The sequence below is a fragment of the Trachypithecus francoisi genome, unplaced genomic scaffold (genome assembly GCF_009764315.1).
Source record: "Trachypithecus francoisi isolate TF-2019V2 unplaced genomic scaffold, Tfra_2.0 Lachesis_group1, whole genome shotgun sequence".
NCBI lineage: Eukaryota > Metazoa > Chordata > Mammalia > Primates > Cercopithecidae > Trachypithecus > Trachypithecus francoisi.
This window is the reverse complement of record NW_022681454.1, coordinates 71077340-71101585: the sequence shown is the minus strand read 5'-3', so window position 1 is coordinate 71101585 and position 24246 is coordinate 71077340. Positions and strand designations below refer to the sequence as shown.

The 24246-nt window shown below is 36.7% G+C and overlaps 1 protein-coding gene across 4 annotated transcripts in view; it reads left to right on the top strand.

Moving 5' to 3' along the window:
- The window catches only part of ADGRL3 (adhesion G protein-coupled receptor L3), an 888015-nt gene that overhangs the window by 679434 nt on the left and 184335 nt on the right, over positions 1 to 24246 (top strand). For 3 of the 4 annotated variants that reach the window (XM_033214560.1, XM_033214561.1, XM_033214563.1), the window contains 2 exons: positions 20754 to 21056; positions 23830 to 23933. In XM_033214560.1, the coding sequence (XP_033070451.1) occupies positions 20754 to 21056; positions 23830 to 23933 (407 nt within the window). The remainder of the gene's footprint in view (positions 1 to 20753; positions 21057 to 23829; positions 23934 to 24246) is intronic. The other variant, XM_033214562.1, reaches the window with a different exon arrangement.

Sequence of the window (24246 nt, the reverse complement as noted above, 5' to 3'; positions counted from 1 at the left end):
TAAATTATGTTATATGCACAATTCTATGAATATATTAAAAACCATTGAATTGTACACTTTAGCTGAATTATATGGTATGTGAATTATATCTCGATAAAGCTGTCATTTTTAAAAAGCTAAGAAAAAAATATACAGAGAGACATGTTCTTTTCTCTTGCTATCCCCTCTACCTTGTTTATCCGTGTGGCTCACTGCCTCATTGCCTTCAAACGTTACCTTTCAGTTACGCCTGCCTTGATAACTAATCTAAATGTCAAAAATTTCTTCTTTATACTTACTACTATCCCAATATTTTACTTATTTTCATATTTATTGTCTACTTCCTTATAAAGTGAGGAATTTTTGTTTGTTTGATTGCTTGCTATAATTCTAGCTTCTAGAAAATGCCTGGCACATAGTGTATGTTTAGTGAAGACTTGAAGTGACAGATAGCACTTAGGTCCCAAGCAACCTGGTTTGTATGGACATCACACGTGGTTCTTAGTGGCTGGATCATAGTGTGTGTTGAATGTGATGATAAATAAGTCAGTAAAGGAAGGGAAAAGCCCTGTGACTGAATATCTTACATAGACATATTAAGTATAGACAAATAGAGAATGATGGAAGGAAAGTGAACGGGGAAATAAAGTGATAGTTGTGTTGCATTAGTGGCAGCAGAGAATAATGCCTGCCAACACACCATTTCGTACCATTTCTTCCTTTCACCCTTCCTTCCTTCCTTTTTTTTTTTTTTTATAAGAAGTGGTCTCTGAAATTGTTTTTTTTTTTTACTCTCCCACCCTTTCCATAATAGTTTATGTTATCAAGTAGTTCGAAGTATTGGTGACACTAAAGATACATAATTTGTAGGGTTAATTTATAATTGTTTATTATTTTATTTTAGACTTTTCTCCCCCAGGTTTAATTCAGACATTTACTTATTCAGTCTCAAGTCAGTTTCTAGTCTCAATGTTAACCTTGTTAAAAAAAAAAAGAAATTTAGGCAAGATAAAACACTTTGCCATCCAGAAAAAAAAATATGTATGTTTTCCCAACTTCCCTTGATAATTAGCAGCATTTAGATTTCACACCAAAATCAGGGTAACAAGCAACATTCATGGGCAAGGTGAAAAAAGTAGCATTTTTTTATTTGGTTTGAAATTATTATTTAGGCCAAAAGTTGTGAACCTAAACTGATTAGCGTTTATTTTACCCTTTAAAGGAAAAATCTTTTTATTGACCAATAAAGAAATTACAATCCCTTCTTTCAGTTCTTTGTTTAAAATGCACTGTAGTGCCGTATGATTTGCATGTTAATGATGTGAATCTAACTGTATAATAAATAGGAAGGGGAACATAAAACATGTTTCAAAGAGCAGGCTTGTTTGTTTTCCTTGATTTCCTCCTTAAATGTTTAACTTGAGAACTCATCTATGAGGTACGCTTATGGGAAAGCTAATAATTTGTGATCACTGAATGGAGTGGCGATGAAGCAAGAAGTTTCATTCTCAGATTTCTCACTCAGAAAGCAACTGGACACTGGGGGCATTGAACATCGTTGAAAGGCAAATATAATGTAGTAAACAAGAGGCTCACAGAGTTTCTTCTGTGCAGTATAATCTCTGAAATCAAAAAGCATGAAGCCTTCACAATTTCTGTTTCTCTCTCCAACTTCCCTCCCTAAGCTAATTCAAGCATGCAATTGAGATGCTTTGTATTTTGTGCTTTGCATTACTTTCCTGATATGTTATTATGCATGTTCTCCTTAAGTGAAATAGCAAAATAAAACCAATTTTTAAATATTAATGTGTGATTTGAAGAAGTGTGTCTTAGACGCATTGAATCACTAGAAATTGAAAAAAGCATAATCTGTATTTCTGAAAGCCATCCAGTTTCCTTTTATTTACAACCTTTGAGCCATTTCACAAATTGAAAAGCAACCATCCAGCCATTTCGTGTTTAGATTATTACATATTTAAAAGATCCTAAGACCATTATCAGCATGCAGTAGCCCTCTCACTGAACAAATACAGATTAGAGGTAAATGAAGAAATTCCTCTAAATCACTGTTTCTCAAACATGGGAGATTTTTCCTTCCAAAGGACATTTGACAGTTTCTAGAGATATTTTTGTCACAATGAGGAGTGGCGAGTGCTACTGGCATCTAGTGAGTAGAGTTCATGGCTGCTGCTAAACATCCTACAATGCAAAGAACAACCCTTTACACCCTTACTCACACAAGAAAAGAATTGTGTGGCCTAAAATGTCAGTTAGTACCATGTTTGAGAACTCTTGCTCTGAATAAAGATATGAAGCCGGATCATATCCTGAATTTTAAAAGCTTTTCCTATTGTGAAAAGCATTAGGCTTATGTTACTTACTGATAAATAACAATGCTATGACAAACTTAGTGGCTTAAAACAATACACATTTATTATTTCAGAGATTCTCTGAGTCAGGAGAGCAGGTACAGCTTAGCTGGGTCCTCTACAAGGTCACAGTCCTAGTGCCGCTATGGACAAAGTTCTCATCTGAAACCTTGACTGGGGAAGAATCTGTTTCCAAGCTCACGTGGTTGTTGGCAGTGTTCAGGTCCTTGTAGACTGTCAAACTAAGGACTTCAGTTTCTTGCTGGCTGCTGGTCTCAGCAACTTGTCCCATGGCTCTCTTCTTGGGTAGCTCACAACAAATCAGCTTGTTTCTTCAAAGCCATATGGAAAATCAACTTACAAGATTAATGTTAGAGTTTGCTATAATGTAATCAGTGTGCATAATCATATACATTCCACCACGTTAGTCCTATTCTATGAGGTATAAGCAAGTACAGGCTCCACCCACATTAAAGGGGTGGGAATTACACAAAGCTGTGAATATCAGCAAGACGGGCCGCTCTAGAGCCTGTCTGCCCTAGAAAAGTTGTTTTTTCTTCTCTTTTGTTTGCATGTGGTTTTTTTTTCATCTAAAGAATATTGCTATTTATTTAAAGTTGATAGGCTCAATGTGAAAAGTCTGCTAGTAAAATATACACACTATTATTCAGAAAACTAAGAGAAAGGGAGACCACAGAACCCCTTTACATGATAACCATCATCACTTTTCCATTTGTGTAAAATATTTTCAACAACATCAAAATGCTCTTTTATAGTCAACACACAAAATTGCCTAGTTTTTTTTGTGCCCTTTTTTCTGTAGACCTACACTTTGTCACTCTTCTTTCTGTTTCATTTTCTTTCTCTCTATAAAAGACTTTCCACATTATTTAGGGTTGGAGGATTGAGGAATGGACAAGCCATCCTGGATTTTTCTTCATTGCCAGTGGTAGATGGAAATTGTCTTGCATTTAGAATACATAATTATAAATAGGATAAAAGGAATAGTGAAAGACTAATAAGGTAATGTGAATCACATAACACAAAAATAGGTATTGAATCTCTCTCTCCAACCTAAATTTAAATAGACTTGTTATAATAAATTTTGTTTACTAGATCTTTGCTGGAGAACATTGCCTGTTTATTATACTTTAAGTATAAGCTGAATGTTCATTCCTTGATACTGAACTCTGTTTTCCTTTGCTTGTAATATAAGCCAACTTAATTTCTACATAGTGTTGGAAACTAATTTCAAAAGTGAAAGGATAATATTAAAAAGATAACATTAAATGGATTCATTGTTAAGCAAGGTGACACAAATATTGCTAAACACAAGTTTTATGATTACATTGAATTTTTTTATCCATTGACTTCTTTTGAGGTCTACAAACAACTAGAGTTCTTTTCAGATAGTATTTCATCTATTTGATTTGTACTATAAGGCATATTCTGTGGTCAACATATGTGATGACTGATAATACTGCATTATGTCAGATTGAAAGTGTACTTTGCACTTTTTTAGGAGATATCAGAATTTCTGTTTTACATAAATTGTACTCAGGCCAGGTGCAGTGGCTCAGGCCTATAATCCCAGCACTTAGGGAGGCCAAGGTGGGAGGATCTTTTGAGTCCAAGAGTTCGAGACCAGCCTGGGCAACATAGTGAAACCCTGTCTCTAAAAAAAATTAGAAAAGAAAAAAAGAGCTGTATTCATTAATAATTCAGTTTTTAGGAGATGTGGAAATTATACTATCAAATAGGTTTAGATAATTTTTAGATAATTTCTCTATGTGTTTGCACTATTTGCATATCTCATATGACTTTTCACATGTATATCAAATATTTAAAACATTTATTCAGCACTTGTTATATATCAGAAACTGTGCTGGGTTGCTGCGTGCTCAATATTACAATATCATTCATAAGTCTGTTTTACTCAGTTTTTTTTTTTTTTTTTTTTTTAAAGGGAACAACACTTAGTCCAGTTTAGGGATTTGCCCAAAGTTTCACAGCAAGAAAATACAAGAACTGATACTCATGAAGAACTGTTTCTTCCCCTAATGCATGGCCCTGCCTGGCTAGTGGTGTAAAATATGACCGCTTCCCAGCAAGAATGAAATTTTGAATTCTTTTTCTGAATTAATGTCTAGAAAATAGGCATATATTGAATACAAATGTAAGTAATCCAAATATGACAATTTCATTCTTCTTCTTCTTTTTTTTTTTATTTTCTGCTTACAATCATTATAAGTCACAGATATTCAAAGAATTAGTGGTATAATTAAGTAAAGGGAGTTGGGCCTAGGAAGGAAGAAGAGAGTAAAGAGTATGAGAAATAAATGCCTGGGAGGGAAGAAGACAATAGAGAGTTTGAGAAAGAAATATCCACATCATTGAAGATGAGAAGGGGCCTTTTAAGGACACAGGAAATAAACCTAGGATGATTAGAAGAGAGCGAGCAAAGGTGAGGAGCTCAAGTGGAACTTTGAGAGGTTGGCAGAACATGGATTGGAGGGCTTTTTACAACAAGTTTGAGGATTCTGAATTGATTAAATCGATGGGAGTTTTTAAAGTGAGAAAACATCAAATTTGCATTTTTCAAAGGTCAGTCCTGCTGCAAGATGAAAGATAGATGGTAGGAAATCATGGGATGATGCAGTGAGATAATTCAACTATTGATATATACAACATGGGTGGACCTGAAAACATTATGCTTAGTGAAAAAGTCTACCTCAAAAGGTTCCCTGCTGTATGATTTCATTTATATAACATCCCTGAAACAGTGAAACTATGGAGATGTAGAACAGTTTGGTGGTTGCCAGGAGATAGGGATAGGAGTGAGTAGTCGGTATGAATACAAAGGAGTAGCACAACACAATTCTTTCATAGTGATGAAACTGTTCTGTATCTTGAATGTGGTTGTATGTGATTGTAAGTGGTTATGCAAATCCATACATGAGATAAAATTTCAGAGAAGTACACACATGCACACGTGAATGGAGACTTTTTGAAATGGTGATGTATTAGTTTGCTAAGGCTGCCATAACAAAGTAATAGACACTGGCTGGCTTAAACAACATAAATTTACTGTCTCACCATTCTGGAGACTAAAAGTCCAAGCTTCAACTGTCTGTAGGTTTGGTTTCTTGCCTCTGTCTTTGGTTTGGAGATGACCACTGTCTCATTTTGTCTTCACATGGTCATCCTGATAATGGTTTGGCTCTGTGTCACCACTCAAATCTCATCTCAAATTGTAATACCCACATATCAGAGGAGGGACCTGGTACATGACCATTACTTTGGGAGGTGACTGGATCATGGGAACAGTTCCCCCATGCTGTTCTCATGATAGTGACTAAGTTCTCACGAGACCTGATGATGATTTTAAAAGTGCTTGTTAGTCCCCCCTTCATACTCTCTCTTGTCTGCTGCCATGCTAAACATGACTTGCTTCCCCTTCGCCTTCCACCATGATTGTAAGTTTCCTGAGGCTTCCCTAGCCATGTGGAACTGTGAGTCAGACCAATTTGGTATAACTTACCCAATCTCAGGGAGTATCTTTATAGAAGTGTGGAAACAGACTATTCCACATCCTTTTGCTGTGTAATCTGTGTCCTAATCTCCCCTTCTTATAAGGACATCAATCATATAAGATTAGGGACCACCCATGTGACCTCATTTTACCTTAGTTAGTTTTATAAAAGCTCTATATCTCCAAACAGAGTCACATTCTGAGGTACTCAAGATTAGAACTTCAATGTATGAATTTTGGGGAAATGGAGGCATAATTGAGCCCCTAACAGGTGAAAACTGAATAAGGTCTGCAGTCAAGTTAATGATCATGTAATCAATGTTTGGTTTTTTGGGTTTTGTATATTACTATAGCTATAAAAGTCACTGTCACTGAGGGAAGCTGGACTATCTTTGCAACTTCCTGTACGTCTATAAGTATTTTGAAATATTTTTTTTTTTTGAACAAGCCATTGTAATAGAACAGACAGAGTGAAAATAGTCAAAAGATGAAGTAGGGTGATCTCCTCTGGGTACATGAATGATCACATTTGTGAGTCTCAATGTTAATATTTTGGAGTAAATCAAGGTTGTTGATGTTAGAGTTCATTTATTTATCAACTATTATTTGACCCCTCTTCTGTGTCACATGCTGCTCAAGACATTGAGAGTTGTTATCAAGCAAAACAGCAACAGTCTCTGTCTTTGTGGTGCTTTTGGGGTAAAATTTGGTCTGCAGAGTCTTACATAAATTCTTGACATTCCCCTGTATGAAGATAAGTCTATGCTTCCAAAAGGCTTATGTATGAGTGGAATTCCATTATCACTCATTGACTCTTAAATTATTATTTTTTTGACTCTTAAATTCCATGGGCCATCTACAATTATGATTCCAAAATAGTTTGATCTTCTTCATATTGTACATTTTAATATCGATTTAATATGTCCCTTTAAGTTTTTTTTTTTGAAAAGATTGTTATATCCTTTATGTTCCAATTTTCTATCATCTGAAATACTGAAATATCATAGAGTAGGCAAGAGAATTTGAAGAAATATTTTTCTGTCTTTACAACTCTCCTGAAACAGAGTTGACAATATATAGGCATAATCTGAATTTGATTATAATGTTGCTATTGCTGAATAACATTATACGTTACTGAATAACATATTGTGTGTTGGTATTACTAAAATAAATATAAGAATTCTCATTGATCCTCTGGGAGATTTCCCTAAGCAATCTGCTTCTTTGACCCATTTATTACTACAGGTTGTATATCCCCTTATCTGAAATGCTTGGGAGCAGAAATGTTTCAGATTTCAGAATTTCTCAGATTTTGGAATATTTGCATATACATAATGAGATATCTTAGAGATAAGATCCAAGTCTAAACATGGAATTAATTTATGTTTTATATGTACATCACACATGTAGCCCAAAGGTAATTTTATACAATATCTCTAATAATTTTGTGCACACATCACATGTGGTCAGATGTGGAATTTTTCACTTGTGACATCAGATTTTGGAGGATTTCCAATTTCAAATTTTCAGATTAGGGATGCTTAACCTGAACTTGTGGAAAGCAAGACTCCATATTATTAAAAAGAAGACAATCAAGAGAAAGCAAAATTGGGAGGTCTTCAGGTCTCATTCTGTCACCCAAGCTGGAGTGCAGTGGCACAATCATAGCTCACTGCAGCCTTGAACTCCTGGGCTCAAGAAATCCTCCCACCTCAGCCTCCCAAGTAGCTGGGACTACAGACATGCACCACCATACCTGGCTAATTATTTTAAAAAATTTTAGTACAGACAGGGTGTCTTGCTATATTGTCCAGGCTGGTTTCAAATTCCTGAGCTCAAGCAATCTTCATACCTCAGCATCCCAAATTCTTGAGGTTATAGGTATGGTCCGCCATGCCCAGCTACTCTCTTAATTTAAAAGGTGGTGGGTAGGCTTGGTTGGCCATAATAGTAGAAAGAAAATAAAGTGATAAATAAGTGATTGAGGAGAAGTTACTGAGTCCTCAACCTACAGACTAACTGCAAATATTTGTCTTATAGATAAACATTCAGAATTCTGTCTCCAAATCCATATCATCAGAAAATACATTGTCCTGATTACTCAACCACTTAGTCATTAGTTCCAAACAGGTGATTCCTGTTCCTTCTTTTATTTCTAGAGGAAAGTAATTACGAATTAGTGACTAAAAATATGCAAGTTAAAATTTAAAACTCATATTAAATTTTGTTATAAAATTTAGTCTGGAGTGGGTGATCAAATCTTTAATCCAACTTTATCAAAGTCACAGTGTAATTCAGACATAGTAGTATATATAGAGCTTCTGAAAATATACTTTTCAAAATAAATTACAGATATTTATTTTGTCACTCACCCATTTTTCATCTACTGAGTACTTACTACAAGGCAAGTAGTATAAGGAAAACAAAGTGGAATGCCAAATTTCCTTGCACTTAAGAAGAACTGTATAGTTTACATGTGGTTGTGGTAGAATGACTTAATTTATCTATCAAGTGTATACTCCGTACACTGATTATTAAGTGATTTAGAAAGATTTACAATAAGCCAGGCGTGGTGGCTCACGCCTGTAATCCCAGCACTTTGGGAGGCCAAGGTGGGCAGATCACGAGGTCAGGAGATGGAGACCAACCTGGCTAACACAGTGAAACCCTGTCTCTACTAAAATTACAAAAAATTAGCCCGGCGTGGTGGCAGGCGCCTGTAGTCCCAGCTACGTGGGAGACTGAGGCAGGAGAATGGCATGAACCTGGGAGGCGGAGCTTGCAGTGAGCCGAGATTGCACCACTGCACTCCAGCCTGGGGAATGGAGCACCAGACTCCATCTCAAAAAAAAAGAAAGATTTACAATATTTTTGTGGTTTCACTTGAATTCAGGAATCATTTATATGCCAATTATGCAGCTCTTTCTTTTTTGCTATTTAAATTACTTGAAAAAAATGAAATGTTTAATGGCCTCACCAGTCTTGGAGAAAATTCAGTGAGTCTCGTTATTAGATAGTTACACTGAAGAGTCAAGCTTTAACTCTACAACCCACGATGACTCCTTGAGGAGTCTAATTTTAAGCTCTTTGAGGAAAGGGGCCTTGTTTTACTCAACCATGTATCCCCATTATAGCACCTAGTTGGATCTCTTGTTTGTTTCATCCTTATGTTTATTTGATGAAAAATCAATACTAATTTTTTTAAAGACATATTTTATGATATGGTACTTGAAAAGTAATACAATCTTCTTTGTCTTCCAGACTCTAAATATAAACAACAAAACAAATAATCAAAATAGGGCCTTACATTTTATCCATTTCTTAGAAATGAACACATATGTAAAAAAGACAAATGCATATTTATTCTCTAAGCATCTGCAATAGATCAAAGTTACCAGAAGTGTATTCTTAAAAAGAAAAAAACTTGAAGCTTAAATTACAGGCTTGTTTTTACTGTTCACTTTAAATTTTCTATTTCCAAACATGGAGGATAATTTTCTTTTTCTTTTTTTTGGAAACAGAGTCTAGCTCTGTTGCCCGTGCTGGAGTGCAGTGGCGCAATCTTGGCTCACTGCAACCTCCACCTCCCAGGCTCAAGCAATTCTCCTGCCTCAGCCTCCCAAGTAGCTGGGATTACAGGTGCATGCCACCATGCCTGGCTAGTTTTTGTATTTTAGTAGAGACAGGGTTTCATCATGTTGGCCAGGCTGGTCTCGAACTCCTGACCTCAGGTGATCTCCACGCCTTGGCCTCCCAAAGTGCTGGGAATACAGGTGGAAGCCACCTCGCCTGGCTAATTTTATTTTTCTTGAATTTATTTTAACTTTATACTTATTCATAACTAAATCTTCCATAGCATTTATATTCTGGTATCCCTTTATCATCATACTTAAATTGTAATTCACAAGTTAATATAAAAATATTGTCTTGGCCGGGCGCAGTGGCTCAAGCCTGTAATCCCAGCACTTTGGGAGACCGAGACGGGCAGATCACGAGGTCAGGAGATCGAGATCATCCTGGCTAACAGGGTGAAACCCCATCTCTACTAAAAAAAATACAAAAAACTAGTCGAGCGAGGTGGCGGGCGCCTGTAGTCCCAGTTACTCGGGAGACTGAGGCAGGAGAATGGTGTGAACCCAGGAGGCGGAGCTTGCTGTGAGCTGAGATCCGGCCACTACACTCCAGCCTGGGTAAAAGAGAGAGACTCCGTCTCAAAAAAAAAAAAAAAAAATTGTGTCTCTAGAAATATTAGGCAATAACTTCAGTAACTAGGTAACAATGATGTCAAAACTCGAGAAGTAAAATACAATGTTGAGGCTAGCCCTAGGAAATGACTCTAAATCTATAATAATTCAACTACTTATGCCCTTGGTATGTTTTGTTGTTCACTGAAAAATCAATCAACTCTGATTCAGTTGAACCGAATCTCCCAGTTTCTTTATTTGTTTTTATGTTTTTCTCACTCCCAAAGTTTATTTGACATTCCCATCAATACAACTTTTAGCAATTTCACAGTAATGAGAACACTAACATAACTGTATTAACATTTCCATACTGCTTGGGGTCAGTATATTTATTTGATTGTTTCAAGTTTAAACAAATAATAATAATTGAAATGGAGCTATAGAAGAATTTGTATAAGAAGAACAAATTCATTTCACTACAATGAAGAAGCAAACATTAGTTTAATTCAGCCAACAATGACTGAAGGGCTACCATGTGCCAGTGAGGATCATGGTATCCACACACAAAAGCCACCGCCACCTCTGTCACACTCCCATGCTGTATTATGTATGTTTATATCCATATCATTCTAATCGTCATTATCACCATTACCACCACAGATGTTTAACCAAATAGGTACACTGACTCCCCTCTCATTCAATCACTCTTCAACACAACAACTCAAGTGATCCTATTAAGTGAAAGTTTTATCACATCATTTCTCTGCTGAAAACCTTCCAGTGGCTTCCCACACCACCCAGAGTAAATGCCAAAGTTCTCACCATGGCCTGTCAACACCCATATGCTGTAGTCCTCATCATCTCTCTGTCCTCATTTCATACTGCCTTTCATATGACTCACATGCTATGCTCCAGCCACATTGCTACCTCACTGTGTCTAGCCCTTTGCAGATGCTATTCCCACTGCTTAAAAAGTTATTTACATCTCTCATTTTGCTTCTTTTGTCAAAATCTTTATTGTCATCTTAACAGTAAGGCTATGCTTGACATCCAGTTAATACTTGCAACTGAGCATGGTGGCTCACGCCTATAATCCCAGCACTTTGGGAGGCCGAGGTGGTGGATTGATTGAGGTCAAGAGTTCAAGACCAGCCTGACCAAAATGGTGAAACCCCGTCTCTACTAAAACTACAGAATACACACACACACACACACACACACACACACACACTAGCCGGGCATGGTGGCAGGTACCTGTAAACACAGCTACTGGGGAGACTGAGTCAGGAGAATCACTTGAACGCAGGAGGTAGAGGTTGCAGTGAGCTGAGATTGTGCCACTGCCCTCCAGTCTGGGCATCAGAGTGAGACTGTCTCAAAAAACAAAACAAAACAAAAAATCCTACAATTCCCCTCCCCCAACACATTGTATCCCCCTCCTCTGCTTTTCTTCTTCTTCTTATCCTTAACACTTCTTAATATCTAATATAATGCATGTTTTTTTCTTTTATCCTATTTACTGTCTGTATCTCCTACTAATGTAAGCTCTATGAGGGCAGGTATTTTTATTTTTTGTTGTTTTCATGGTTTACTTCTATATCCCCAGCACTTAGGATAGTAATTGGCATGTGGTAAGCAATCAATAATTCTTGGTTAAGGAATAAATAACAATATTGCTACTAATAGAAGACATTTATTAAGCTATTTTTCTCTGCCATATACTTTGCTAGGTACTTTGAATGCATATTTACATTTTTCTCTTCAAATAAATACAAATATATTATTATCTCTGGTTATCAGGTGAAAAAAATCTAAGGCACAGAGAGGCATTACAATTTGTCCAAGGTTACATCGCTTTTAAATGATGGAATGTTTATTTCATTATATTGTAAGGAGATATGTCCGTTACTACTACAGTTTTTCATTAATTCGAATAGTCTCATTATTTTACCCTTTAACATCTCATGAGTTGGGATGTGCTTAACCATTGAAGACACGTCAGAGTTAAATTGACAGAGATTTTGTTTTTTCTTTCTAAGTGGTACATAGAATAATTGACGATGTTGTAGCATCCATAAGATACAGTTTATTAAATCGTCTTAAGAGTAGTACTCTTTGCTTCATCTCTGAATCCCTGATGCCCAGCACAATGTGTAATGCAAGACAAATATCAATAAATATAGGCTGAATGAAGAGAGTTTGTATATTTCTCCTCTTTGTATTTTCTATTTTCTTTGGTAGCTTTTTCTATAAGGCTTTTTAGAGAAGGTTTCCATGAGAGCAAGGAACATAATAATTATTATTCAACATTTTATTCCCAATATAATACCTGTCACATGAGAGTTGATTAATAAATATGGATGGAATAAATTAATCTTATAATTCCCAGAGCTGAGCTCTCTCTCACAGGCATATAACATATGCCATATTCTGACACTTTTTAAAAATTACTTCAAACCTTTATCAGTTCATCAGAAAATATGGGTACGTATGGGTTCTTGAGTCAAACTACCTGCATTAAAATTCTGGCTCTACCACTTGTGAATGCTATGAGATTGGGAAATTCATTTAACCTCTCCATGCCTCAGTTATGTATCTAGAGCATTAGAACATTGCTTGGTGCATAATAAATGCTCAAGAAATGCGAGAGTTTATTTCACACTATTGTTTGTTCATTGTTTATTGCCTTATTTGTATGCTGAACACTCTAGCAAGCTTTGTGGAATCAACAGTTTTTCCTTAGTTGGTCGTGAACCCTTACTTAGGGGATTTAAAATGCCATAAACAAAAATAAATTAGCTCTGTAAAGATTACTTCCTCTACTGTCAACTGCAGTGAGCAGGCTGCTTTCTATTATTATTATTATTTATTATTTATTTTTTGAGACAGAGTTTCCCTTTGTCACCCGGGCTGGAGTGCAATGGTGCGATCTCTGCGCACTGAAACCTCTGCCCGCCGGGTTCAATCCTCAGCCTCTGGAGTAGCTAGGATTACAGGCGCCTGCCACCACGCTCGGCTAATTTTTGTTTATTTTTGGTAGAGACAGGTTTTCGCCATGTTGGCCAGCCAAGTCTGGAACGCCTGACCTCAGGTGATCCGCCCCCCTCGGCCTCCCAAAGTGCTGGGATTATAGGCGTGAGCCATCGCTCCCGGCCAAGACTCAACTCTTAACTGTAATAACTTGGAATATTAAGAACCTGAACTTGATCCGTAAGAAAACAGCCTGGCCGGGCACCGTGGCTCACGCATGTAATCCCATGACTTTGGGAGGCCGACACGGGTGGATTACTTGAGGTCAGGAGTTCGAGAACAGCCTGAACAACATGGTGAAACCCCGTCTCTACTAAAAATACAAAACTAGCCGGGCGTGATGGGGCATGCCTGTAATCCCAGCTACTCAGGAGGCGGAAGCAGGAGAATCGCTTGAATCCTGGAGGCGTCGGTTGTGGTGAGCTGACATCACGCCATTGCATTCCAGCCTGGGCAACAAGAGCGAAACTCCTTCTCAAAAATAAATAAATAAATAAATACATAAATAAATAAATAAATAAAAGATAAAAATAAATAAATAAATAAATAAAAAATAAAAAATAAAACGGTGGGTCTCCTTAACAGTGCACGTGTTGTTCCGTTGTTCTACTTATGAATTTGTAACCTTTGGAGAATTACTGAATCTCTTGGTGACTCAGTTTTGCCATCTGTAAAATAATGATAATTAATAGCGCCTTCTAACAGATTTGTTGTTCTAATTAAATGGATTAGTCCTTGTAAAGTGTTCAGAATATTGCCTGGTCCATAAGTGCACAGTAAGTTCTCAGCAGGTCTGGACCATAGTAAAGCCTATAAAAGCATATGTGAGCAGTATTTGGGACAAATTAATTTCCAAATCCATGAAAATGTTTACATATGTTTACATATGTGTTAAAGTTTCAACAGCATTGGCCTAGTGGACAGGAAGAGATTTTAATAGACCTGGATTAGAATCGTGGTCCTATCAATTGCCAGCTATGTAAACTTGGGCAAATTATTTAATTTAACCTATTTCATCTCTGAAATGAAGGTGAGTATGCTTACCAAAAAGTTGCTGGGAGTACTAAATTAGAGAGTACACAGGTAAAACATTCAGCACAGTTTCTGGCATGATAGGGGCTAAATATGCACCAGATAATACAAATAAATGCCCCCCAAAATCTTACATGATATAGCCACTACAATTTTATGTTTATTAAAACAGCTTCCTCAATCTCCTAGCCATTAGGAGAACTAGAAAATATAAATGGATCCAATTACAAAAATAAATATACTTTCATATTGCTGATAGTCTGTGGAGTTTCGCTATCTCAGGAGGCCATAGAGCCAAGTATTAAAATGAATTCCGAAGAGAACTGGATAATTTCATGACTGATAATATGAATGCTTCTTTTTAAAAACTAGACGTAATCAAATCTGCTGCCACCAACTGATAGCCATGGGGTCTCAGGCAGAATTTCCTCTTTCTACCCAGGGCACTGTACAAGTAGCCAAAAGCTACTGAGAGCATTGTTATGGTTTCACATTTCTTATTTCCTCTATTAGGCCCTTGGGAAGGTTTCTTCAGTAATAGACTTTGGATGTAAACAAACACTTGAAGGGTGGGGAGAAGGAAATGCTTCTGTAGTCAGCCAAAGGATTGTCTACTAGAGTGAAGTTAGAGGAAAAGAAAGATTTGTAAAGGGAAAACCATGAAGGAAGGTACATATTTAGAGAGCAAAGGAAAACATGAAGGAGAATAAAAAAGAAAATTAATGCATTTTATGAGTAGAAGGTAAACCTTTCTTCTCTTGTGCAGTTTAGACTACGTTTGTTTATTTGTTAGTTTGTTTTTTTGTTTGTGACAGAGTCTGCTCTGTGGCCCAGGCTGTAGTGCAGTGGGGCAATCTTGGCTCATTGCAACCTCCACCTCCTGGGTTCAGGCGATTCTCCTGCCTCAGCCTCCTGAGTAGCTGAGACTATAGATGTCCACCACCATGCCCCGGCTATTTTTTATTTTTTTGTATTTTTAGTAGAGATGGGTTTCACTATGTTGGCCAGGCTGCTCTCAAACCCCTGACCTCGGGGAATCTGCCCGCCTCGGCCTCCCAAAGTGCTGGGATTACAGACATGAGCCGCTGTGCCCAGCCTAGACTATCTTGGATTGTATAATTTTATATTCTCTCTTAAGTATTATTTTTTTTAGAAGATGCCCATCCCAAATAATAAAAATGTTTGTGCTCAAGAATAGTAATATTTTACTAGATTATTTTCATTTCCTTCAGCTTCTTCTTAAAGTGTTAAGGAAGACTTATAATTAATCATAATCATGAAATCATTGAGAATGACATTTTTAATAGCACAGTATTAAAAACATGGAATATGGAGTCAGAGAATCCCTGTTTAGTTACTACTTGTATGATTATAATGCACTTACTAGTTAAGCCTATATTTTCTCATTTTTAAAACTAGGAATATATAGTAATAATTACACTTTTTTTGGTCTGAATTAAATGAGATGATAGTAACTTTAAAATATTGCAAAATGAGCCAGATGTTGTGGATCACATTTGAAATCCCAACACTTTGGGAGGCTGAGGAGGGCAGATCACGAGGTCAAGAGATCAAGACCATCCTGGCCAACATGGTGAAAACCGGTCTCTACTAAAAGTACAAAAATTAGCTGGGCGTGGTGGCACGTAGTCTCAGCTGCTCGGGAGGATGAGGCAGGAGAATCACTTGGACCCGGGAGGCGTTTGTTTCAGTGAGCCAAGACTGCACCACTGCACTCCAGCCTGGCAACAGAGTGAGACTCCGTCTAAAAAAAAAAAAATAAATAAATAATAATAATAATTACAAAATGTGAAGAACTTTACAAGTGTTTATTTTCACTGTTTTCTATTATTGTACTCCAGAAGTTATAACTCGTAATAGCATTCAAAATAATGCTTATACTTTTCAAGGCAGGCTGAAGGAAAAAAATTAAGCAAAATGAATCAAATTCTAAGAAAGAAACAAGTTATGAACAGTGAATTTCAAAGGACAGGAGAATTAAAATTTTCTTTTGGAAGTACGATTATGAGGGTGAAATGCTAAGAAGGAGTTTTGTTTAGTTATTTTTATGAAAATACTAGTCCGTATAAGCACAATGAGCACAAAAACAGTGACGAAATAAGGAAAATTGCAAAACTTTAATAAAATGTCGTATGTAAATAGACACTCAAACTTAATTTCTTTTAGACAATAACTTTTCTCTGATATACAACCATACAAAGCATTTATAACACATAGTTTTATTAAGCTAGCTATGTCATCAGGTAAGATTCAAGAGCAGTATATATTGAAAAAAGTGTCATGTCACCTCTCCATGGCTGGAATATAAACTCTCATAGCCTATAATATGGGCTAGAACTTTGCCAGTCAGTGACTGTTCAGCAAATCTAGATTTGTTTTTCTCTTGTATTTAGCAATAAGATGAATCCTTTCTTGGGCACTGGTGACAGCATGTCTATCACTAGGATTTATTCTGCCGGAAGTTGGCATTGAACAGAGCCTGCGATAGTCTTACATAGCAGTGAATGGAAAGGTGGGTATGGGGGATCAGGGATAGCCTTTAAAATCGATTTTCATTCTGCTTAAAGTTAAGTGGAATGGTATGACCCTGCTTGTAGACATCTCTCTGTGGCACAGTTCCATGAAAATAAGTTCTATATTGATCCCTAATGTTAGTATGTCTATTAAACTAAGTCCTTCCAATGTATTTCATAACAAATTGAAGTTTTTAAAAAATATTGTATCATTGTTATTGCTCCATAAGAGTTTAAATCTGATTGTTCTGAGATATGATCATTTGGGGGAAAGGGAGCTTAATTTTCTTCCTGAATATTTCCTGGACAATGTAAAATGCATTTAAGAAATAAATTTTCCAGTCTATCAATTGTACAAACTCTTAACCACCCCATTTGCTTGTCCTACTATTTATCCTTTCTCTTCTTTTGTGATGCTTCTCTTTTTGTGGGATACTATACCCTTCACTGCCTTCTTGACCTAGTCCTGATGTTCATCTCCCTTTAATGAGAGCTCATTTACTTCTAGTCAGGCACAATGCTAAAAGCTAAGGAATGAATCCTAACAAAACACATGTTAGTGTATAACCCAGTCTTGGTAAATTTGGAAAGGCTCCTTGATGGAGATAACATCCAAGCTAAGCCGAAAGGATAAATAGGAGTTAGTTAGCCAGGTGAAAATGGGGGCAAGAACACATTACAGGATGTGCAAAGGCCCTGAGGCAGAAAGAACAGGGTGCAGCTGGGGAACCACTGGTAATTTTATATGGTTTAAATAATATACTTAAAAGATGAGAAAGCATTATAATGAGTTGGAGAGAGAAACTCATGAAGGGCTTGGGCATGAAGAAAACAATTCAGTTTTTGTTTGAAGGGCAGATTGGAACTGTTTAAGCACTTTAATCAGTAAACTAACATATTCCAATTTATACCCTAAGAGTATCTCTGGAAAAAGGTAGAGAATGATTTGAATAGGGTAATTTTAGAAAAAAGAAAGAAAGAAAGAACATTAATTTTCATTCTATGGTACTGGTGCTGTTGTTAAATTATGTTTGGTTTGATTCTATTATCTTTAAAAATCTGAAATATAAATCATTTAAATAGAGGATAAGGATGTATTATTAAACCCATGCTAAAATACTTATACCACACAGCCAGCAAAAATCTTGCGGTAGTGTAACTTGGCCCATTGTGCATGATTTGTGCAGCTGAGACAATAGGCTGGAGAAATCTTGCACTACGTGTGTAACTATGTAGTTTGTCATAGTGAAAATGATTTTGCTGAACAAATCTTTTCTTCTCCCAGAGAGTTATATGCTAATTAAAATATCTAATCGAAGAAAGGTGCATTCATTTAGAAAGCATTTGTCAGTACCTACATAATCCTCAAGAAGGGAAAGAAGACAATTGAAAAACAGAGCTTCTATTTTAAAATTGATTCTTACTCTAGTTCACAGGCCTCCTGAACAAGTTAAGTTGAGCATGAGATTATTTAACTAATAACAGGTAACTGCTAAGAATCTCCATTTTTACATGATCAAACTAAAGAAGACAAAGAAGAAATAGCAATGCTTTGTTTGAAACAAAAACTGTAGCTCATTATCAATGAAAAGATTATAGTCCCTGTCAAAAAATTAAAAGTTGCTCAAAACCGTCCCTTCAGAAGTACAAATGAGAGCTGGCATTATTTGAATTAAAGGATAATTCCAACTTTAATAGTTAGAGAAAATAGTTGGAGCTAGCTTTTAACTGTTGCCTTACTACTTCCCTATCTTAGTTCATTTTCTACTATGGTAACAATACCCAAGACCAGGTAATTTATAAAAGACAGAATCGTTTCTTATAGTTCTAGAGGCTGAGAAGTTCAAGGTGAAGGATCCCACAACTGGCAAAATTCTTCTTGCTGCATGATCCCATGGCAGAAGGCAGAAGGCAGAAGGGCAAGAGAGCATACAGTTTGTGGGAGGGGTGGAGACAGATGGGAGGGGACCAAACACACACATCCTCTTGTCAGAAACCCATTTCCTAGATAACTAGCCCTCTCCCACAATAATGGTGTTAATCCATTCATGAGGGCAGAGCCCTCGGGTCTTAATTCCCTCATAAAAGTTCCACTTTTCAACACTCTTGCACTGGGGATGAAGTTTCTAACACATGAAGTTTGGGGGACACATTTAAACTTTCGCATTCCCCAAGTAGTATGATGTCAAAAAGGATTTTTCTGTCACCTGGAAAAATCAGCACAAAATGTTCTTACATCTCAGCAGTGACACCACTGACATACTTTTTTTTTTTTAAGCTAATACTTTCTAAAAATTTAGTTTTTAAGTTATTCAATTTTTTGATTGTAGGTAATGTTTTCTTTTTAAAACATTTGATTGATTATATATGCAAATTATAAATATTAGAGTCATTTTTATTGTGTATAGTTGTAAGCTTTCAATTGCACTTAGTATTTTGAAATATGTTATGTTGGGATTGTGTTATATGTTTATTTTTTGAGTCATGAGCTTTGATTTGGCAAAAGTAAATATTGAAATAACTGTATTGCCATTTTGCTCTGCTACTGCTTTCATTAACAAAAGGTTGATGATGGGGAGCTGAACATAAGTAGTGGTGATTAGAAAGAAAAAAATAGGTGGATTTCAAATAAAGGCATGAGACAGAATCAAAAAGACTTGGTTATTTGGGATCTATAGTATATGTGGAAGAAGGAGGGAAAATAAGACACTCTGCCTTCTTGTATGAACTTTGAGTAGATGCAGTTCTGAACATTACCATTCATATGGAAAGGGACCATGAGAGAAAGAAAAGGAGAGCTGAGAAGAGTGGGAGGGAAAATCGAAGAAAGAGGCAAATGGCATAATAAAAAAGCATCACTTCAGAAAATACTGCAGTGTCAGTGATTAAATGTTCAAAAATATCCCATCCCTTCACCATCTCTATCCTGTTTCTTTGGAAGCTTTATGTACATCAAATACATTGTGATGAACCTGGGACTTCCTTGGGGTAGCAGAGGTGAAGATATTTTAAGGGAAGTAGAAAATGAATTACAAACAGCTAGAGGCTCATATCAGAATGCCCTACATCTCCTTCAACATGAGTGATCTTGAATCAGACTAGAGCCAATATCCCTACAGTTTATTGCCAGTAAGTGAGGTTAGCAGTAGTTTCTAATCTTACAGCTAGGAATGCAGTCTGTGTACAGGAAGGACAAGCATACTCTTGCATTCCCATGTTGAGAATATGAATATATTTTCCCAAAAAGATGATTCTTTGCAGTGGTTATTTCCATAGTATGCCTATTCCTTGGAAACATAGGTTCAATTACCTGACAAAGAACCTAACTACCTTTATTTGGAACTTGGAATACACTTTCCCATTCAAAAAATCTTGTTAGAGAATAATTTAGGGTTGTAACCATTTGGAAACTACTTATACTGTATATTAATAAAAATCAAATTTGAAAATTGTGTGAAGGTGAGTCTGTTCTAAGAGCAATAAAGTAGACCACTAAGCTACTCCAGTTTGTGATTAAGGAGACTATATTCAGAATTGCTCTTTATTTTTTAGCTTGTCAGCAGTTTAATTTCTGTTTCTTGGTTTTTTGTTTTTTTGTTTGTTTGTTTTTTGTTTTTTTGTTTTTTGTTTGGCCTCTCCCCTGTTTGCTGCATATATAGAAATCCAAATTATACTTCATGTGAAAATACAATTTTATATAGTTCCCTCTTCTATACAAAGTTTGATAATTCTAAGGAGAGGGCTTAAAGTTTTAATCCTCCAATTGTCAAAAAGGCTGGGAAGCATTAAGAAGCTTATGAATGAAGAGTTGAGTTGTGCTGTAATTTTGTTTTCTAGGATTTGAGTTTCAAAGAACCATTAAAAAGCCTGTGTTTGGCAGTGATCAGTTGGTTGCTTTGATACTCAAGTGGCACCCTGATACCTTGGTATTGGCTTATTTTTGCCATGTTTAAAATGAAAATCAGGATGAGGACTTCTAGAGCTTTAAAGCCCTTTCAACAGTCAAATAAAAATAATTTCTAAAGTGTTAGGACATCTTGAGGTCCTACTGTGAACAAGCAATGTAGGTGTTTTCTTTCTAATTTTATTTCAGATATCTCTACCACAGGACCCCTTGGCATGGGAAGCACGAGCACCAGTACCACCCTTCGGACTACAACTTTGAGCCCAGGAAGGAGTACCACTCTGTCAGTGTCAGGAAGAAGAAACCGGAGTACTAGCGCCCCATCTCCAGCTGTTGAGGTGCTTGATGACATGACCACACACCTTCCATCAGCATCGTCCCAAATCCCAGCTCTCGAAGAGAGCTGTGAGCCTGTGGAAGCCCGAGAAATCATGTGGTTTAAGACCCGTCAAGGACAGATAGCAAAGCAGCCATGCCCTGCAGGAACTATAGGTAAGTCTGTGCTAAAGCACTGAGTTAAAACTGTTGTGTTACTTTGGCTTTATTTTCTAGTGTTCTTTTCGTTTTTCTTCCTCCCTCCCTCCCTCCCTCCTTGTCTCTCTTTTCTTTTCTTTTCTCTTTTCTTTTCTGTTGTCTTTTCTTTTTCTTTTCTTTTCTTTTCTTTCTCTTTCTTTCTTTCTCCCATCTTTCTTCTTTCTTTGTTTTCATTACAACATATTTTATTACTTGACATTTAACTAAATTCTGAACTCATCTAAATTACAGTTTAAAGCTATCTATTTTCCAGTTTGAAAATGTAACCTGATTAAGTCACAGGTAACCTGTGAGATCTGCGTTTTGCCCTCATAGTCTCTGGGTCAAGGTAAAGTTAGGCTGTAGATGTTCAGGCTACTCTAGAGGCTCAGCTTTTCTATGCAGCAGTCCAGAGGGGATTACTTGATTGCTGGGAGTTAGTCTCATGCTTATCACCAACCATCAGATATTGATTGCAGAAAATGAGGTCCAGGACTTCTATATTAGAAGCTTATCATGGAAACCACCTAACATGTTACAAAAGAGAACGTTTGACTCTCCTTTTTATCAGCCATTGTAGTTGTCCTCTGATGGTCAAAGGCTCTTAACACTGTTGGGGACCACGCTGCAGGAGTCAACCTAGCACTCATGCATCCACCAGAGAACAATCTTGCATTGTTTCCTCTAGGGGATAGATAAGAACTCAATATTTCTTTTCCTTTTTTTTTTTTTTTTTTTTGAGATGACATCTCAGTCTATCGCCCAGGCTGGAGTGCAGCAGCATGATCTCGGCTCACCCTCTATCTCCAGGGTTCAAGAGATTCTCCTTCCTCAGCTTCCTGAGTAGCTGGGATTACAGGTGCCCACCACCATGCCCAGCTAATTTTTTTTTTTTTTTTTTTTTTTGTATTTTTAGTAGACAGGTTTAGCCATGTTGCCAGGCTGGTCTCAAACTCCTGACCTCAGGTGTTCCGCCAGCCTCAGCTTCCCAAATTTCCGGGAGTACAGGCATGAACCACTGCGCCCGGCCTTCTTTGCCTATTTTATTACTGATATAATTCATAATATCTTCACATGGTAACCATATTATTATTTATTTTGCTTAAGCAAAGGTATTCTGATTTTCTTATTGTTGCATACATTGATATTCGTAAATGAATCCTTGTCACGTTTGCATTATTCTCTAAAATATGTAAATAAGAGAAATTCACAATATATGTCACCTCGCATTCTCAGGGACTTTCTCCTTGGGTATTATTGATTTGAATACTTCAAGGAAAAAAGCTTTTTTTAAGAAAGTTCTGATATGGGTATATTATTTCATATTCCGTGGTATAGGAAATGGTGGGTGGGAATACTAAAGAGTATCTTGATTTTTATAAAAAATACACTTTTTTCCAGCAAAATATTTAAAAACATTCAAAAATATTCATTTTCTTTAAGAAAAAGAGGGAGAATGTTTATTTGTGAAGTTTTCTGTGATCCTGGAATCAGAGAACAATTGGGAGCCACCTTCTCTCTTAGCTCTGTTTCCTTAGTTCTAGGTCTCAGTTCCTTTACTTCTAAAAGAAAAATAATAATAGCCCCCTACTGCAGAACTTTGTTTTGAAGATTAGTGAAACATTTTATTTGAAAGCACTTTGCTCTGCAGAAATGTGTCATTATTTGTCTGTGACAACTGGAAAAGAAATTTTCTGAAGCCCTCAGGGATTACTGTCAATACACCCCAGTCTCATTGTTACCCATCTCTGTCCATTCTGTTATGCCTTTGTCTAGGCCCCCACAATCTCTCACTTGAATTATTGCAATAGCTTCCTCACCATCACTCTATTACTCTCTCAAATTCATCTTCCATGTTCCTGCCGGAACTATCATTCCAAAACTCAAATTTGCTCATCATCTATCTCTTCTTTTAATATTCTCATTGATTTTCCAGCACCCATAGATGATAGACAAGGGAGTTTATGATCTGGTTTACTTTTCCACTTTAATTAAATACAACTCCCCAGTCCAGTAGGCCCCAGTTCAAAAAAACTTGAGGTTTCCCAAAGAGCATATATTTTTCCACCTGGAATGTCCTTTTCCACTTTGTTTTATTCCTGAAAAACCTGCACACTTATTCCTTTAAGGCTCAGCTGCTACCTTTCCTCTACAAAGTCAAGCACTAAGCTCCACGGAGGCACATATCACATCATCTCACACATGAAATTTTTTTAAAAACAGTCCCCTGCTGGACACGGTGCCTGTAATCCCAGAACTTTGGGAGGACAAGGCAGGCGGATCACGAGGTCAGGAGTTTGAGACCAGCGTGGCCAATATGGTGATACCCTGTTTCTACTAAAAATGCAAAAATTAGCCAGGCGTGGTGGGGTGCACCTGTAGTCCCAGCTACTTGGGAGGCTGAGGCAGGAGAATCACTTGAATCCGGGAGGCAGAGGTTGCAGTGAGCCGAGATCTTCCCACTGCACTCCAGCCTGGGTGACAGAGTGAGACTCCGTCTCAAACAAAACAAAACAAAACAGTCCCCATACCTAATGTGGCTGCCACAAGTGCTTCAAACATATTGTATATTTTTGTTTGGAGTACTACATTTCTCTAGTGCCAAATGCTTACCTGGCACTGGATCTGGTGTTTTAATAAACATTATGTCCATTTAATTATCTCATTTTTACCTTTGCTCATTTTTAAATATACCATGGATGTGAAGTCATTTTCAGAAAAAGAAACAGATATATTTCTCTCATTATTATAGGTGTATCAACTTATCTATGCCTTGCTCCTGATGGAATTTGGGATCCCCAAGGACCAGATCTCAGCAACTGTTCTTCTCCTTGGGTCAATCATATAACACAGAAGGTAAATCCTGTGACTAACAAGAAAGTCTTTGCTAAACTATATTATCTACTGTTGATGATAGCTGTTGGAAACAAAACAGTCAAGAATTCTTTTAAAATCAATGTAGAAAAATTCTTCCATTTTAATTTAATTTCACATTTAATGACAACTTCTAATATGTTATGAGCTAATTCTATAATTTTGTTGTTTTTAAAGTGCAAATCCATGAATTTCCTCTTATATTGCTTATAATAATTTTATTATTAATAAAATTTCTGTGGTATTGTGAACTACAGATATAAAAGTCCAAGAGGCATTATAAATTAAGCAAGTA